The sequence below is a fragment of the Pollicipes pollicipes genome, unplaced genomic scaffold (assembly GCF_011947565.3).
Source record: "Pollicipes pollicipes isolate AB1234 unplaced genomic scaffold, Ppol_2.1 Scaffold_6686;HRSCAF=7923_pilon_pilon_pilon, whole genome shotgun sequence".
NCBI lineage: Eukaryota > Metazoa > Arthropoda > Thecostraca > Pollicipedomorpha > Pollicipedidae > Pollicipes > Pollicipes pollicipes.
Window position 1 is genome coordinate 45976255 of NW_023596921.1, and position 17878 is coordinate 45994132.

Consider the following 17878-nt stretch of genomic DNA (forward strand, 5'->3'; position numbering starts at 1 on the left):
GGTTGCAGAGCGTTTGGTCCTCCTCCAGAGCTCTCATCTCCCGGATCTCCTCAGCTCAGCTCCGCTCTCCTCAGCGCCCACCTTGTATCTCCAGTGGCTCTCAGTATCTCAGATGTCCTCAACGGTCAGTGACCGTTGTCTTCCAAATCCTGACAACGCTCATAACAGGTCTCCCGGTCCTCTGCGCCGAGGCCAGGGCCGAGGACCGCCCGGCCGGCTGGCCCGCAGGCAGGGCGGTCCGCTCTGTCCGTCGGCGGCGTCCTGTCCGACTGTCAGTCTCAGACCCGCGGCCCGGCCCTGAGCTCAGGCCTGCGGCCCGGCCCCGACCCCAGGTCTGCAGTCCGGCCACGACTTCAGGCCCGCGGCACGGGCCCCGACCTCAGGTCTACGCCGCCCCACACGGCGGCGCTGCACAGCCGTCCGCCGGGTCACAGCGCCGCGGGGCACACTGCAAACGACCGGTCATGTCGACCCCGGCGGCCGGCGCTATTTGCGGAGACAAATGGCGCGCGGTGCGCCGGGACCGCCGCCGCCGCCGCCGAGCGCCATTAATCGCCGCGCCGCCCGCAGCGGCCGGCCATTTGTCGCGCCCTTTGTGTGACGTCAGGTGGCGCGCCACGCCACGCCCCCGCCCGCTGTCTCCGGCCCGCGACCTGGCCGGCGGCGGCGGCTGCGGACGGCCGGCGGGCGGAGCGGTCGAGCGGCGACGACCGAGCCGGCGCCCGGACGGCACCGCAGCCGTCGATCGCGGCGAGCCTTCGGACGCCACATGTGCGGCGCGTTGGCGGCGCTCTCCGCGCGGCCGCGCTCCCTCGGCGTGCGGTGACGCTCCCACGCCCCGGGCCGGAACCGCGCCAGTTCCGGCCTCCGAGGGACGGGCGTGCGCGCCCGGCCCGCCCGGCGGCTGCGGTGAGCCGCCGCTCCGGTGCGCGGTGGGCGAGCGGGGAGGAGGCCACGTGGTGGCGGCAGTTCGACACCGCCTGGTCACACCTCTCGGAGCTTCCCGCCGCGGGTCGTCGACGCGTCGATGTTGACGCCGTTGGCCTGGCCGCCGGGGCCCCACCGACGCCGGCGCTGTCTCCCCCCCCCCTCCTCCTCCCACCCGGCCGGTAACAATGGCCCCTCAGAACAACACAGACGTTCGGCCGACGCGCGGTCACGGGGGCTCCGGTTACAGAGGGGGATTCTGAGCCGTTTGTACAAACAGCGGACCGACGAGATGACACCGTTGTCAGGCCCGTGGACACCGAGACCTCCCACGCAGTGTTTGCCACCTCTCCACTCTCCTGAAGATGGAGAGACGCCGCAGCTATCTGCATCGTAGAGTGGAGGCGGTGATTCCGCCACCTCGTTGCCTAAGTGGCCAAGCCACCCGGTTCTTTCTTCCGCGTCGGCACAACGCTCTCTGTGGCTGTGGGCTGTGCAGTGACGTCATGGGATGGCCGTCGGTGACGTCACGGCCTCAGCGCGACGCCCGGCCGTCCCGAGCTCTGCCAGCGCCTGCCAATAATAACCCCATCGGCGCCCATTGTCAGATCAGTTATGCATCCACGGAGACGACTTGGGAAACGCCGAAAGGCGAGCTAAACTGGGCGCGCCGGCAGAGGCTGAGCATGCTTTTGTAGCGGCGGAGAGGCGCCAAACTCCGCGGAACTGATCTGTGATGTGGGGGCAAACTGGTTCGGACGTTTTGGCTGCTCTGATATTGTTTGCGAACGCTGGAGGCCTTTGTGTGCCAGGACTGGAGCAATGGGCCAGTATTACGTCAAGACCGGTTAACAATAGAATCGGCAATGAACATGCAGGTTGCGGTATTATTAAGTTCGTTTATTTTCGACAGAGGCATTATCAAGTTGGTTTATCTTGGACGATAGTTTTAGTTTGGTGACTTGTAGAGACAGACTTTCTCCGTGGATAATGTTAAGTACACGTTGACCAAGTAAAACCTGTGATGCTGTTGATCATTGTCTTTAAAAGCTCTGCAATGATACTTGGCCGGTGCCGAGTGCACACGATAAGCATGCTAGGCAACAGCCGTAACACGCGCCAGGTTTCATCAAGCTGTAGAAGCACGATGCTAGACACGCAGTGACAATTGATTTGTTTGGTCTAGTGGTGCGGCCAGACGCCGGGCTGTGAAAGTTGGTCGCGCCTGAAATATTGCGTAAACAGAGCGCCAGCATTGCCGACCCGATGTCCCGCTGTAGTGCAAAAACTCAATACATCACAGACGAGTTATTGTGCAGGGTCATGTGTAATCTTGTGCACAAGAGGGACATGCCATAGGTGTCACTTCTACGGGCTAGGAGGGCTGCGCAGTGTACACACTGACTGTTGGAATGCATGCTATTACACAGGGGCGCAGGCAAGGGTGTGAAACCAGCGGTGCGGGCCCCCCCCCCTCCCCCCTTAATCCTAGCTGCACCCTGAAACGACCTGAACAAAACATGATTGTTGAACTGCGATGTCAAAGCATGGCTTACATCAGTGTGCAAAGCATGCATCATGATTTTCATAAGTACGCGACGCATGCAGCGTGCTTTTATCAGTGCACGTCGGCAACGACGCAACGATGGAAACGCATGCCACAAACGCGCGTCAAAATTGGATCCATTTTCACCCGCAAATCTAAACTGATGAGGTCGACAGGACATTGCATTGATTGAGCCGGTGCACCAGACACGCGCGCGAACACTGGTCGCTCGAGCCCCACATTTCGCTCATATGTTTAACTGGACACTACACGACCACTGGGATGAGCGACATCACGACGTGCGACTGAAGACCATCACGACTGACTGATGCGACTTACGGCTGAGGGCCATCAGAGCTACATGTGTTGATGTCCGGGCTGGCGGCCATTGCACTGTCGCCCGTGCGGGCGGCGACAGACTGCGCGCCCGCCTGCCGGCCTTGTTTGGCTCGCGGAGCGGCGGGGCGCCTGTCCGGCCGGCCGGCCCTCCCGGGGGACTGGCCGATGTCCCGGCCGGCTCGGCACACTGTCTGGCGCGCTTCACGCTGACAGGCTGTTCTCATTTCATGGCCTGGGCTGTGCAATGCTGCATGTGTGGCGATATGCAAATAGCAGACGGCAGAGAGCTCCAGCGGGCCGTCGAATAAACAGTGTTCAAATCTTTGATCTAACAACCCATGTGACTGCCAATTGCATGCATTAGTAGGAAGGTAAATGTGTTGTCGTTCGGTCGGCCGGAGATGAAACACACATCCTCACAATGGCGTGCCTTCATCTGAGGCTGGAGGTCGTTTTGGATCGAGTCGGCAGCTTTCAACATCGTGCGCAGTGCGTTTTGCCTTTAGGTTTTCTAATCCCTGCAGGCTGTAACAAATCCCGATTTATTTCCAAATTCGTGTCTTACAACGTTCAAGACAGCGGGCCATCGTTCGCGACACCATGGCCGCTTTGATATGCTGCGGTCTTCATTGTGGCCACAAAAGTTCGCGATTTTGAAACATCGCTGTGTTGATTTGATACCCGAAACGTTACTTACGTTCTGCACGAAATGCAATAGTCGCAGGAACAAGAATCCACCACGCAACCTAAAGCCGTACTTAATGTCCTAAGTTGCTCACCATTTACTGTGCATTTCGGTACTATCACCCATACGCAGCTGAAGCCTGTTCCACCTGCTGTCCACTTACACCTGAAAATCAAAAGATCAAGTCGTCTTGCCCACAAACCAGCGACGAGACAACTAAAATCAGACAAACTTTATGAAGCAATTGATCACCTGGTGCCGCAGTCACACAACAGGTACCAAAAGAGTCAGACGCCCGCTATCATTACCCGACACGCAAAGCCGTAAACAAGGGGGAGGATGATAATCTTCTTAGGGCTACAAAACTGTAAAAAAAGGTTTAAGTGCCGTCAACAGACGCTGTTGGCTGGTTACAGCGATGTCATCATGGGCCTCGCTTTGAACTGTAGGGCAATGGGCACATACGCGTCCAGTTATGTGGCTGAAATTGTAACCGCAGAGCAGCAGCCGAGCCGCAGCCGCGCGACGTCCGAGCTACAGCTGTCCAGCAGCCGAGCCGCAGCCGTACAGCGGCTGAGCTGCAGCTGTCCAGCAGCCGAGCCGCAGCCGTGCAGGGGCCGAGCTGCAGCTGTCCAGCAGCCGAGCCGCAGCCGTGCAGCGGGCGAGCTGCAGCTGTCCAGCAGCCGAGCCGCAGCCGTGCAGCGGCTGAGCTGCAGCTGTCAAGCCGCCGAGCCGCAGCCGTGCAGCGGCTGAGGTGCAACTGTCCAGCAGTCGAGTCGCAGCCGTGGGCGGCCGGATTGACAAGGCGCTTAATCACAAAGCTGCTGGCCGAGCAGCCAACGCCCAGCAGTGCTGCACGGCAGCCTTGCAGGAACTGAGCAGCATTTGAAGTGATATCTCGGCCACGTGCGGGTGATCTTCCCCAAAGCTTAACTTTCGCACCAATTATCGTGGCTCGAGGCCTTCACACGCGGTTACCGCGCCGTCATCCTGTCCTGACCGGGGTCTCGCACCTGTGCCGGCCCGGCGGTGCTGTCGGCGACCACATCTGGCCGCCGTGCCGTGCCGTGCCGTGCCGGTCTTTGTTTCGGGCGCTGCGGTAACGCCCGGCACCGGTCCGATGAAACATCTGCCGGGGGCGCCGGCGATTTTTCGTGTCGCTTCCCGCGCGGCGTAAATCAAAGCTGTCAACTCTGGGTCGGCTTGCGGACGAGTTTTTCCGGCGGTTTTTACCGCAGCCGGTCCGGGTTCGCCAAGATGCATATGATGCCGCCACGGCTGCCTGGAGTCTCACTTCCGGCACTCTGGGCGGGGTGTGACGCTGTCATGTTCTGCCGGATATGCCAGACTTGAAGACATGCACGGGTGGTCGTCGTCGTGCTGACGAGGCCGCACTGTCCTCTGATATGAAGGAATAGTCCATTTCTGATAACGCTCTCATTCATTGATATCCTTATCTGTTTAAGCTGGTGCATCTGTTCACAGACATGTCACATGGCGCGCATGGCATGTCACATGTAATGTGGTGCATACATGCATAGCTACATGCTCACATATTCACTATACTGACTTCTCATCCCACTGCCGTTCCCCGTCCCGCCAGGCCTGCGAGGGATGCCTGATTCGCGACCCTGATAAGTTCTTCGGCGCTGAGCCGGAGGTCCTTGGGACTTCCACTCGCTTCGGGAACAGGAAGAGGTCGCCTAGTGGTAGATCTTGTCTGGGGAGTCGCTGGCTCATCTAAAAAATCAGGCGTCACCTGTACGGTCCTCCCCGGATATGGGACAGCATCATCTCTAGCAGAATAACACCTGTTTCTCGGAGCCGGGGACGCTTATCTTTGATGGTGTGTCGTATCCTGTTCAAAACGCTTGACAATGGTTCCTCATGACGTTCTGACCCACTGGAACTGCTTTATTGAAGGTGATTTACTCTTTTCGAAGAAAGGCATTTGTATGACGTTGGACTTGCTCATGATGCGCATGCGCCTTGAGCGAGTTTATTCAGGCACCCACCATCCGAGCTCCGAATGTTCAGTTGTGGTTACCGAGAATGGGTCACTGTCTCATCACGTGCGGGAATTCTGTGGAGAATATGCTCTTTTCCCTGCATGGTCAGACAAGACATATTGACGAAACTTTGGTGTGACCCCGCCCCTGCTCCTCAGTGAGAAGATGTGGCACCGACTTTACCCCTATCTTACTCTCCCGAGTCTTTCAGTGACGATGTCGTTAGGAATATTTGGGAGACTTTTAACCCATTCGATTTTGATGCTCTCGACGTATCTTTGTCGAGCCGATGCTTCACTTTCAGGGCTACGATCGGTGTGGACACAGATTTTGGGCGCCCAGTGTGGATAGTACGGGTCTTTCCTCCATTGCCGAGCCATTTCATAGGAGGGATGCTGGGATTCAGTAGCTTGTAGCTGTGCTGTAGTATCTGTAGTATCGAATAGCTGTGCTGGTATGTTTCGATCGCAGGCTGTGTTGACTGACTGCCAGACTGATACAAAATCTTACCACAGTAAGTAAACTGAATTCTTGGAAAAGGTTCTCTTCTTTACTGGGATGCCCATTGGTGTTCACAAAGGATGTACACTATCCTACTTATTTGAAAACTCGATTGTTCTCTGTGAACAATGGTGTGCTGATTTGTACTTTGTTATAAACTACGAGCCACACCGACTACCAACTACCAACATACACGTCATACATTGTGTTATGGACTTCATTTTATTTCAGTATTGCATGTGAGTTGTTGGGCGGGTACATACGCTCCTTATCTTGTCCGTATCCGCGTCAGTTCGAATGGCGGGGGTGCTCGCGCACATCTGACCATTCTCTTCTGACGAAGCCAAGGAACGTAATCATCCTTATGCGCGATCATAGCATACAACCGATTATCAGGTCACCTTCCTTTAATGGGATAGTTAATCTTTGGCAGTTGGCGATCTGCATCTTAGCTAACAATTCCCTTCTGTGTGAGCTCGGCCAACACATTCTAGATCACTACACGCTGAGTAAATATTACTTTTAAAGACGTGATATCGGAGTTGTTGATAGTTACAGCCTTGTTGCAACTATCACCAATGCATCTACATTCCAAGAGGATACGATAGCTTGTCGAAAGTCTCGCCGTCAAACTACAACTAAAGTGAGTGAGCTTTTTATGATCAGAAAAACTGCACAAATGCTCTTCCTCTTTTACGCCTGAGGCCTTACCTAGATCAGTCAACTTTGCAACTTGTAGACCGTCGCGGAAGTTATTACTAGCTGATTTTGACACCATCATTTTAGGCTGTCATGTTTCTGCAAAGCTCAGAAGATATCCGGAGTTATCTGTGAGGCCACTAGGCTCAGTGAAATATGATAATAGCATAATATATCTGAGTGCGAAATCAGGGATGGATATGTTTAGCGTTCTTCAGCACTTTTCCAAAAGTTCCTGGAACAGCGGGCGATTGAGTGGGTGTCTAAGACTGTTTAGTTATCGTATTACCGCTGCAAATTATTTCCTCTGCTCGGCGTTGTTTATGTTGTTCGGTTTCTTCGAAGGCCCTGGTATGATGAGTAATTCTCGTGGCTGCACACTGCATCCTTCGCGGAGTGTCCGAGCATGCATTAGGCAGCGTGTTTATCCAAATTTGAACGCAGGCTGGCGAGTCCAACGGGTGGGTAGAATAGGGGGGGGGGGGGGGGGGTCTCCTCCTCAAGGTAACGAGCAATGTTCACCAGAGCGATGTTCCAGGTTCAGTGAGAGTCCGCCTTTGCTAACATATACAAACATGCTGCACATGTCTCTGGGAAATCCTGACATTTGTCTGAAGACGTCAGGGTTCCCGGCGCGTTTCAAGAAATTGCGTCACCTAACCGACCGTCCACCGATGTCTCTTTTCAGTGCCATGTCTTCCAAGCGGAAGTCGCCGCCATTCAAGCTGTACGAGCTCCCCCTGGGCGCGGAGGCGGCTTTTGACGGGCGACGGAGGTCACCCGGGGTCACAGAGGTCGACCGGACCGCAACCGTGACGGCCGAGCCGCCCCCGCAACGGCGCGACATGGAGGCCGTGCTGCGCCGACTCGCCGCCAAAATGGTGGACGACTCGGCATCGCCGCTGTAAGAGCAGCTTCAAACGCTGGAGATGCGCGTCGATTAGATGGGAAGTTGATGACTTCGGTTATACGGAGCGGTGACCGGTCGTCTTTTGGCACGTTTTGTGAAACGTGGTCATGCTTGGATGTGCAGGCACGATGGTTTAGTTGTGGATCAGCGCGATGAACAAATCGCTGGCAGGGCAGTATATCCTGATATCGCTTTAAATCAGGGACAGGTGAAATATAAGCAACGTGATGAAGCAGCGCCCGTGGGATGTAGATCACTCCCCTAATTGTGGATTTGGCTGAAAGAGTTCACTCAGCTTCGAGTTTGCACAATTTGACCTACATAACTTGAACACCATCCAGCAGAGACGGCGGTTCACCTGAGGCGAACGCGCCTCCGCCGGATCTGATGCCGCTGCTGCTGGACAAACAACTGGAGCCGCAGCGGATCCAGGAGATGATCCAGCAGCTGCGGCTGGTGCAACACAGCATCCAGCTGAGCCAGCAGCAGCAGCAGCAGCAGCAGCAGCAGCAGCAGCAGCAGCAGCAGCAGCAGCAGCAACAACAACAACAACAACAACAGCAACAGCAACAGCAACAGCAACAGCAGCAACAAGAGCAACTGAAGGTCAGTGAATCATATTTTCGGCGTTGCTGTCGTGAACAGTGTCTTTTTACGGCGATGCGCCCGGCTGGTGAAACTCCGAGCTGGGTGTTGTGTGGGAGTCGTTTGAGATCACGCCCCGTCCGTTTGATGGAGCTCCGAGCTGGGCGTTGAGTGAGAGTCTTGTGAGATCACGTCCCGCCCGGCTGGCGAAACTCCGAGCCGAGTGTTGTGAGAGAGTCTTGTGAGACCACGCCCGTCTGGCTGGTGGAGCTCCGAGCCGAGTGTTGTGAGAGAGTCTTGTGAGATCACCCCGCCGGCTGGTGGAGCTTCGACGGGTGTCGTGAGAGGGTCTTGTGAGATCACGCCCCGCCCGGCTGGTGGAGCTCACGTGCTGGGTGTCGTGAGAGGGTCTTGTGAGATCACGCCCCGCCCGGTTGTTGGAGCTCCGAGCTGGGTGTCGTGAGAGGGTCTTGTGAGATCACGCCCCGCTCGGTTGTTGGAACTCCGAGCCGAGTGTTGTGAGAGAGTCTTGTGAGACCACGCCCCGCCCGGCTGGTGGAGCTCCGAGCCGAGTGTTGTGAGAGAGTCTTGTGAGATCACGCCCCGCCCGGCTGGTGGAGCTCCGAGCTGGGTGTCGTGAGAGGGTCTTGTGAGATCACGCCCCGCTCGGTTGTTGGAACTCCGAGCTGGGTGTCGTGAGAGGGTCTTGTGAGATCACGCCCCGCTCGGTTGTTGGAACTCCGAGCCGAGTGTTGTGAGAGAGTCTTGTGAGACCACGCCCCGCCCGGCTGGTGGAGCTCCGAGCCGAGTGTTGTGAGAGAGTCTTGTGAGATCACGCCCCGCCCGGCTGGTGGAGCTCCGAGCTGGGTGTCGTGAGAGGGTCTTGTGAGATCACGCCCCGTCTGGCTGGTGGAGCTCCGAGCTGGGTGTCGTGAGAGGGTCTTGTGAGATCACGCCCCGCCCGGTTGTTGGAACTCCGAGCCGGGTGTTGTGTGAGAGGGTCTTGTGAGATCACGCCCATGTCGCGCTGATGTGGTTTGTTATTGACAGCCGCCTGAGAACTGATCCTAATAGCCTGGATGACACAGGAGTGACCGTGCCACGACATTGCGAGGCACCTTAAACACTTTTGGCAAAGACTCTCTCTCTGAATACATGTAATCACTCCGCTGAGCTAACAGGTCAAGGTGATTTATTTCGGCCAGTTCAACTTTCAAACAGGCTCATTAGCGGACATGCGAAACAACGGGAATGCCACCTGTTTTAGCATAAACCCGCTTCCTTACATTTGTTATTCTTGTAAAAACAAGTTTCACACCTTTTTGAGCATGAGAGTCAATTAAAAATCAATCTAAGCACACCTTTAAATGCAAGCGTATTGATGCGGGAACACATAGTCACTCGAAAAACATGAGAGGAGAAAGGCTGGATGACCATGAGACGGTAATACACGTACAAATGATTCTTAGTGTGAACAGAACCATAGAATTTGGTTGCTTCTCCTGTACATTACAGCCGTCTAATAAAAGTACACGCAAAACCAACTTCAAGCGAAGATCAGCACAGAATAACCCTAAACAGCTTCTGAAATATACAAAAGATGCTTGATTTACATAACACAGATATGTTCCTAAAGATACTTAAAGACTTACCTTAAGATTAATGACTTGATTTCAACGTGAACCGATCCGATCGCCAATACGTCTGGCATTAAGACCGAACGGCAAACCTACCACAGCCAGTCGAGCTGAATTTGGGTCGTCATCTACGCCTCTCTGCCGTCCGGAGCGTGAGGGGTGGGGGAGGGGAGGGGGGCGGGAGCGCTCCCGCCAGTTAATCAATACCTGTGAGTTTTGGCTGACTGCTACCTTCATCTGTCGAACAGTTCTGCGGCGAGATTTAGATGAATTTCACACGTGCCAGCGTGACAAATTAATGATTTTCCGGATCTGCAGATGAGTATCTGGGATTTCGGGAGTGTGAAATGCGTCGACTGTCGGCAATTCATTGTCCTAACGGCCAGCCAAGCAGCAGCAGTGCAGCTGCGCTATCTTGCTCCGCATTAGCGCCGCCTGCCAAGGGGATGTTTTGTTTGCCCGCCCGCCCCATACTTCGCGACCAGTCCTGATGCCCGCGCTTTGAAGCGGCCACCACACATTGCCCTGCGCGACTGACCCAGCCCCACAGCGCAGTGTTCGGCGAAGCAGCACATTGTTTGGAAAGCACCACAATGAGCTCCCACGCCACTGCGTCCTCACACCGGGACGCCGTGCCAGAAACGCTCCTTTGTGGGGCCGAGGCCGGCCGGCGCGAGGACAACAGGCCGCTCCGGCCCGTCAACTCGTCGGGCCGTCCGGCTGGAAATGAGGGCCGGCGCGACGCGCTCTCCCCCCCCCCCCCTTCCATCGAGAGTCGGCAAACAGAGGCGTCGGTAGGCTGGTCCGAGGTGTGTGGATCAACGTGGGCCAGTGTCGAGCTCTCGACCGGGCATTGTCAGTAGTGGGAGAGAGAGAGAGAGGGGGGGGGGGGGGGACGGCTGGACTGTTGTCAGCACTGCGGAAGCAGAGCGCTGGACCGCCGTCAACGCTGCGGGGGCAGAGCGCTGGACCGCCGTCAACAGTGGGAGAGCAGAGCTCTGGACCGCCGTCATCACTGCGGGGCAGAGCGCTGGACCGCCGTCAGCACCGAGGAGCAGAGCGCTGGACCGCCGTCAGCACCGAGGAGCAGAGCGCTGGACCGCCGTCAGCACTGCGGGAGCAGAGCGCTGGACCGCCGTCAACAGTGGGAGAGCAGAGCGCTGGACCGCCGTCAACACTGTGAGAGCCAAGCGCTGGAACGTCATCAACAGTGGGAGAGCAGAGCGCTGGACCGCCGTCATCACTGCGGGGGCAGAGCGCTGGACCGCCGTCAGCACTGCGGAAGCAGAGCGCTGGACCGCCGTCAGCACTGTGAGAGCAGATTGCTGGACCGCCGTCAGCACTGTGAGAGCAGAGCGCTGGACCGCCAACAGAGGGAGAGCAGAGCGCTGGACCGCCGGGGAGAGCAGGGAGAGCGGGACTGACAACGGAGAAATCGAGACATTGGGACACCAGCCGAGGAGCTGTTTTCAGAGCAGGGATCCAAGACGTTCTGGGATCTAAAATATCCTGTGTATGCCGTAGATTCCATGGCCAATTCAAACCATTACAATTGTACAGACCTGGGGGGGGGGGGGGGGGGGGGGGGTACTAACAGGTGTGCAACCCTGCGGGGTCTCCTGCCGGGCTCAGGACATCAGGTGCTGTATGGGCATCAGGAGGAGGCGTGTGCTGATGTTCCGCGCCGGCTAGGCCCAGACGGGGTGCGATGAGATAGCTAAACGGGCGAGAAGCCCACGCAAATTATGAAAACTGACAATACGGACACTGGGTGATATGTTGGCTACAAATACACATACATGTCTGCTTGCAGCAGTAAAACGTTGGGAATTCCGGTCGTGTAAGAGGTCACTGCAGCTGAGAAGAGGACTCCGTGTGGCTTCACATCGGTGTGAGTCGTTGGGTGCCTGGCATAAACAATGCACGCCTTGTAATTTGTCCGGGAGCCACGTGACGTCATAGGCCCTCGAGTATGACGCAAGCTGAGTTCCGGCGAGTGCCAGAAGCCGTCGGACGGCGACTAATCGACCTCTATGATCGACGGTGGCACGCCCTGTGTGAGGGGCGGGGGCGGTACATTAGGTGGAGGGTCACACATGCCGCCGCGATTACCTCAGTTCAGCTGCGCTTGCGCTGTTTCTGCGAAGATGAACGAGGCGGTAATCTCTACGGCGCCTTCAACAGACGCTTGCTGTGGTTCGCCAGGCCTCAACAAGGTTAGGAGGGGTACGGTGACTTGTTCACGGTGCGGTACGTCCCCATCCCACCAAGGACAAGGACGAGGACAAGTGGATCGTCCTCGATCCGCCGACCAGGCATCCAACAATGGAGGAGGCGGGGGGGGGGGTACGGTGGGTTGTCCTCAGTCCGCTGTTCTAGCACCGGATGAGGAGGAGGTGCAGCGAACCGCCCTTGGTCCGCTGGTCGGGCATCGGACGAGGAGCGGGTGTAGTGGAACGCCCTCAGTCCGCTGGGCAGGCATCAGACGAGGAGTGGCGATTTCGACAACGGCAGAACGGATTTATCGTTGTTTACCTTAGTCGAGATCGAAATGGACGCATAAGTCATCGTCGACCGTGCATTAGTGTCGACTGCAAACGGTGGAGAATTATGCCAGAATGGCCTGGAAATTTGACGACAGAACGAACAGCTGCTGTTCAGTGGGGACCACCCCAATTCAACAAACTTTTACGTGATCCCAAACATAGCTCGTGCACGAACATTGCTAAACGATAGGTTTGTGAAACCCTTGTGCGTCATTGTGTGCGTCGTTTTGGCGTAAACAATATACACATCACACTTAGCTTACATTTCAAAGATCTGCGCTCCCGATGTTTGTCTCATTTGGGACGCACGTTATTTGCTAAACTTTTCTTGAGACGCGGTAGGTGTTCGGTAGTCAACGGAGATATAATCAACAAAAGCCACCTAATGAAAGGCTGTATCAATAAAACATGCATATGCATTATGGAAAGAGCTTACATTGGTAAGATGTCGTGCACTGGGCGAGCAATGTCAGTAATTCCCGACCATCAACTAGCCGTGCGCTGGTGCCATTAGATCCTTTGCACTTGTCGCTTTGTCTCAGGGGTTGTAACCTGACCCGGGAATGTAGCGACGCTGCGCAACAGGTGCCGAACAGCTAGGTGTTATCAATTCTGACAGCCCCAACCGGTCATGACAAATCGATACAAGAGTATGCTCTTGGGGCGGGAGTTAGATGGGCATGGATTCAAGCCAAAGGCTGCTAGAATCCGGACCGTTGGCCGCCTGGCGCCGTAGTGCGGGTAAGGCGGGTATCTCGGCTTCATCGACAATGATTTCTGGCTTCCGGGCACTGTCAGCAAGCATTTCTCCCATAGTTTCGAGGGGCGGAAGACAAAAATGAGAAATGAATGCGGCAAGTCACCAGTTAAAGTTAAGTAGAGCCACATGGGTGGTACATAGGAAGCCTTTCTTAGAATCATTATCGATCTCATACGGCAGTCTTATCAGTTCTTGTTTGATGTGACTTGTAACGTTATTTGAACCCCCACATCGGAACTTGACATGCCTAGCGTGGTGAGCTACCGACTGCCAGGCGATGCAGTTGGGTGTAGAAGCGAATGTAAGTGACCAGGTGCTTGTTAATCCTTCATCAGTGCTCAGAGGGGATCGCTTAGGAGCACACCTTCTCCCTCCCCCGTACGTGGCAGCGTCGTTGGGGATAGAGAATGTTAAGAGTATACTGCGCTTTGCATGGCGTCATTGTTTCGAGCAAGAATTAAAGTATTGTGCTCCAATGCACGAAACAGGATTTCGTTTTCTCGTTAAGAAATGCGTACCAGCTACGTGTTCTGCTGTTGCAGTGCATAGCTTGCTCCAAAGCGTCATGATGCAATGATTGGAAGAGTGAGCCCTGGCCATCGTGATCGGTGCAAAGCGCGTCCAAATCATCGGAATGAAAGACCGATCTTCACATATCATTCCTACATTCGAAGGAATTGTCTTACGCCGTTTGTCTCGATTTGATTCAAGGGATGGCCTGTCAAGATTTTCCCGCTTACGCCCACCCTAGTCACGTATTGGCAGACCGCCTCGGGGACCAGAAAACCACCAAACTGCCAGGTGGTCAAGCATGCTGTGCCGCAGACACCGGTGTTATGCGGCACAGCAGGGCCGCCCAGTGACGGGGGAATGGCGGCGCTGCCAAGTTGAGTTGCTCCTCTTCGGCCAGTGTGGGCAGGATAAGCTACGAATGCCCTTTGGCTCCACCCGGCGCGTGAAGATGAAGGACGAAGAATGCTCGTCAGCTCTGCCCGATGCCGGCGGGTTGAGCCTTGCTGCCCGGTTCCATCCAGTGCTGGCTTGCTGAGCCGGGTCGACCAGCTCGGGCCGGTACTGCAGGCAAGCCGCGTTCCCCAGTTCGGCCGGCGTTCCGTGCAGCCCGGGCGTGATAAGACCGGCCATGACAGCTGCTAAACAGCGACATCTGTGCCGACACGTCTCTTCAAACAGTATCGCCGGCATCTGGGCTGAATCGAGGCCGGGCCGCGGGCGCCGGCGCAGCTGCCGGGCGCGCCAAGCCAGATCGGACGCGATGAACCCGCTCCCACCACGAGAGCTCGCCTGACTCAGCCGCTCCCGCCGGCGGCCACGGCGGGGAGGCGGATCACGCGCGCACGGCGAGACACCTCCAGCCGTTGTTGCCTTCTGCTCTGATGGGAGGATTGTCTTAGGAAGACAGCAATGCTCTTCGAGGAGAAAAATGTACCATTGGGCTTTAGTAACAATGTCGTGCGAACAACATGATTCAGTGGCGTGACTGTGATTTCAGTCATGTTGTGGCAACTGTAGCTGACCAACACCAATCAAAAGTAAACAAGTTAACATATTCTATATCAAACCGTACGGAATTTAAGTGTTTATTCGGAACGTCAACATATGTATGTTAACGAAGCCTTTAACTTCCCGTATTTTACAACAGCTGATGCATCAGTGCTTCAAGAAATCTCGGTGTCGCCGAAAAGCGCCATAAAATTGCACATTTTGCAATATTGTTGTCTTGTAGTAGCTTGTCGGATCACGTACCACATTGCATCGCTCGCCCAACACCTCGTTATGCGGGCCATTTTTAATTATCTGGAGCATTTTTTTAAAGCGTTTTTCTCAATGGATTTGTAAGGTAATGCATTAAACAGCACATTTTTACTGTTAACACGCGAACAATTTTGTGGCGGTCTCCAGAACAATACGAAACTAAAAATAAACAAATAACAACATGGGCTAATATATTATCGGTGTGTACTTCATGTTCCAAACGAAAGTAACGTGTTTACTTTGCTTGATCGTTGTTTTGTATCGCCGCTGAACGGTAATCCAGATTAAGTATTACAACGCAGCGTACAACCTAGGGCTATTATATTAAGGCAGTGTCGTTAAGATACTTATTTTTTGTCTGCATGCCATATTGCAGGCTGATATTGCTTGAGGTTGTTGAGGATATACGGACTGCGGTGGATGTTTTGTTGAGGGTGTAAGTAGTGTTTAAGATAAAAGTGTGCCTTCGTTGAGGAATGATGCGGTTAAACATATGTCATACAGATCAGAGAATGAGAAGGTCCATACTCGAAATTTTTGGTAGAAAATATGCCTTGTCAGAATTGTGCAATAGACGACACGTTTGAGGAATAATTCAATATCTCCACATCACGATGCTTTTGTTGCGATGATACTTGTTAATCTCACTACCCTATGAACAAGTATATGGTCTGAAAGGGGTATAACAAGTCTCCTAAAATAATTTATCATTTTTGTCTCAGCTGTATCTGCCATGTCGTCAGTCGCTTAGTGTTCTGAGATGTAACAGAGCTAAAATAATTATCTGTCCACCGCCAGGCGGATAAAAGGCCCAGAAATTCGGCTCAAGATATTTGGCAGTATCATCTTAAAACTGGCTGCAAGCGTATGCTACTGCTAAGCTTGAATATTGCGGTCTCCTCGCAATCAAGACAGAGCCTCTCAGTCGCAACAAGGGTGCCCTGCCACTTCAGCATGCCTGTTTCCACCATGGTCAGGCACTTTGCCGTGCCAGAGACCTCCACCATCCAAGGACTCTGCAGCATGGCAAATGGTGGGGCCTTCTCTCAATCGTTATGGGACTTTCGCCATGTTTTTTCTTCATCATACACTATCCTTAATTATTGAGGCCCCCTGTCGTTCACGAGAGGCCCTACTCCTAGATATCAATGGGACACTCTCGTAATCAGAACGGGTATCCCCTGTTGTACAGCGGCTGGAAGTCATCCATTGTATCTGTCTGACCGAGCTGCCCACTGCACCATGTAGGGGCCTGCTCTCGATCAAAGCAGGGGCCTACTGACGCCCTCGACCCTTAACCACCGAAAATGTTTGTTTTATTGTAGCCTGCCGCATTTCTGTATGATAGTGGCCCCACGCAGCACAATCCTTCCCGACCAGACCCGATCCCGCCATGAATGGGACGTCCTGTAGATGATAACTACGTTACGTCATGACTGGGCATTGTGACATCATCATTATGCTGACTGCGAGCGCCAGACCTGTGACGGTTTTCTAGTATCCTTAAATTCCGCGGTGGCCCAAAGCATTCGCGCGCTGAAGGTGTCTCACGACAGGGTGGTCGAAGCTGGCGTCAACGGTTTACCGAGAACCACACTTCATCTGGTTATCATCCGGGTTGAGGGGGCTGAATCACATCGCACGACCCGTCTCCATTACAAAACTTATTTCACCGCTCACCACTCCTTGTAATCCTGCATGACTAATTGCTGATCTGGCGTGATCGCTTTTGGCCATGGCCGCGTGACTCAGCGCTGCCTGTGTTTATTGTCATTGACGGATGTTTACCAATTAGTCAGAACTGTCCGAGGCCAGTGTATGCCCACGCCGTTACAATTACCGAGGCCGTGTCGCGGGATGCGTTTCCTTGCGCCGCCGACAATTACCGCTGGCGTATCTAATGAGCCGTGCTTTGATCTCAGGCGGCTTTCACCAGCTCTCGGTCGGCGCTCTGTGAGCCGGCGCGCCGTGCGGGTTAAACCAACATTCCGAACGTGCACGGATCAGCTGGAGACATGACCGAATCCGACAGTTCTGCCTCACGCCGCTTGTTTTGATTATGGTACCAGAATAGGGCAATCTGCTACGGATTTCTGGTGGCGGCATCTCGCGCTGAAAGAGATCAATCAGTTCCGGTTTTCTCTGTTGCGCTACTGAGTCATTATTAATGCCGGACCCAGCAGACCCTGACGTGCATCTTCGCTCACATCAGTCGGCACATACGTTGCGTTTGTAGATGGAGGTCACAATCATTGGCGGGTTCAGTGAGCATAGTTTTCGTCATGTTAGAGATACGGCAGACTGTAGAGATTTTGAACAGCCAGGCTCATGCTTATTCTTTTTTATACCGTGCACGCTCCGTTCATAATCTTATGTTTCATCGTCGCTCCCACCCATTTTCTCCAAATTTTAAGCCATCACTTTGCAGATAAATGTCGACGGAAAATTCAAACTGCTGAACAAAGTCACATGAATCAAAACGGACATTGGAGCTTACTACGCTTGCAGCCTACTTATGTTTCAGTAACTGTTAGTCACTTCGTTTTTGGGACATACTGAAATTGTACATGGCTCCCTCCTCATGCGACGCTAGAAAAAAAAAACGCACGCAGCAAGAAATACAGCATAACCGAATGGTTCATAGCGTCCATTTCACTGTTCAGATAACAAATAGCAGATGACTCGCCAGCCCAGACCGTCAAGCTCGCGCAGGGTGTGAATTCCCCGGTGAGGAGGTGTCCTGAACGTGACTCCGACTGGCCAAAGCTGGCAAACATACGAATTGTTGTTGAGGGTAACCAGCGGCCAAAACTGAAAACAGATGCTACTTTTTCGTTGTCTGGTGATGTTACTCTCTCTGGTGTTTGCGCTGCTACACTTTTCTTCCATGCTGGCGTGACGGTTTCAGTGGTGGCACTTTTCATGTGAGCCGATTCGCAGAATCCTCTCGAAATTGACCCA

General features: G+C 54.4%; 1 protein-coding gene across 1 annotated transcript in view; it reads left to right on the forward strand.

Moving 5' to 3' along the window:
• The window catches only part of LOC119108429 (uncharacterized), a 32080-nt gene that overhangs the window by 11077 nt on the left and 3125 nt on the right, over positions 1 to 17878 (forward strand). Inside the window, exons 2-3 of the mRNA XM_037232000.1 lie at positions 7395 to 7610; positions 7961 to 8116. Of these exons, the coding sequence (XP_037087895.1) occupies positions 7399 to 7610; positions 7961 to 8116 (368 nt within the window). The 5' untranslated portion in view covers positions 7395 to 7398. The remainder of the gene's footprint in view (positions 1 to 7394; positions 7611 to 7960; positions 8117 to 17878) is intronic.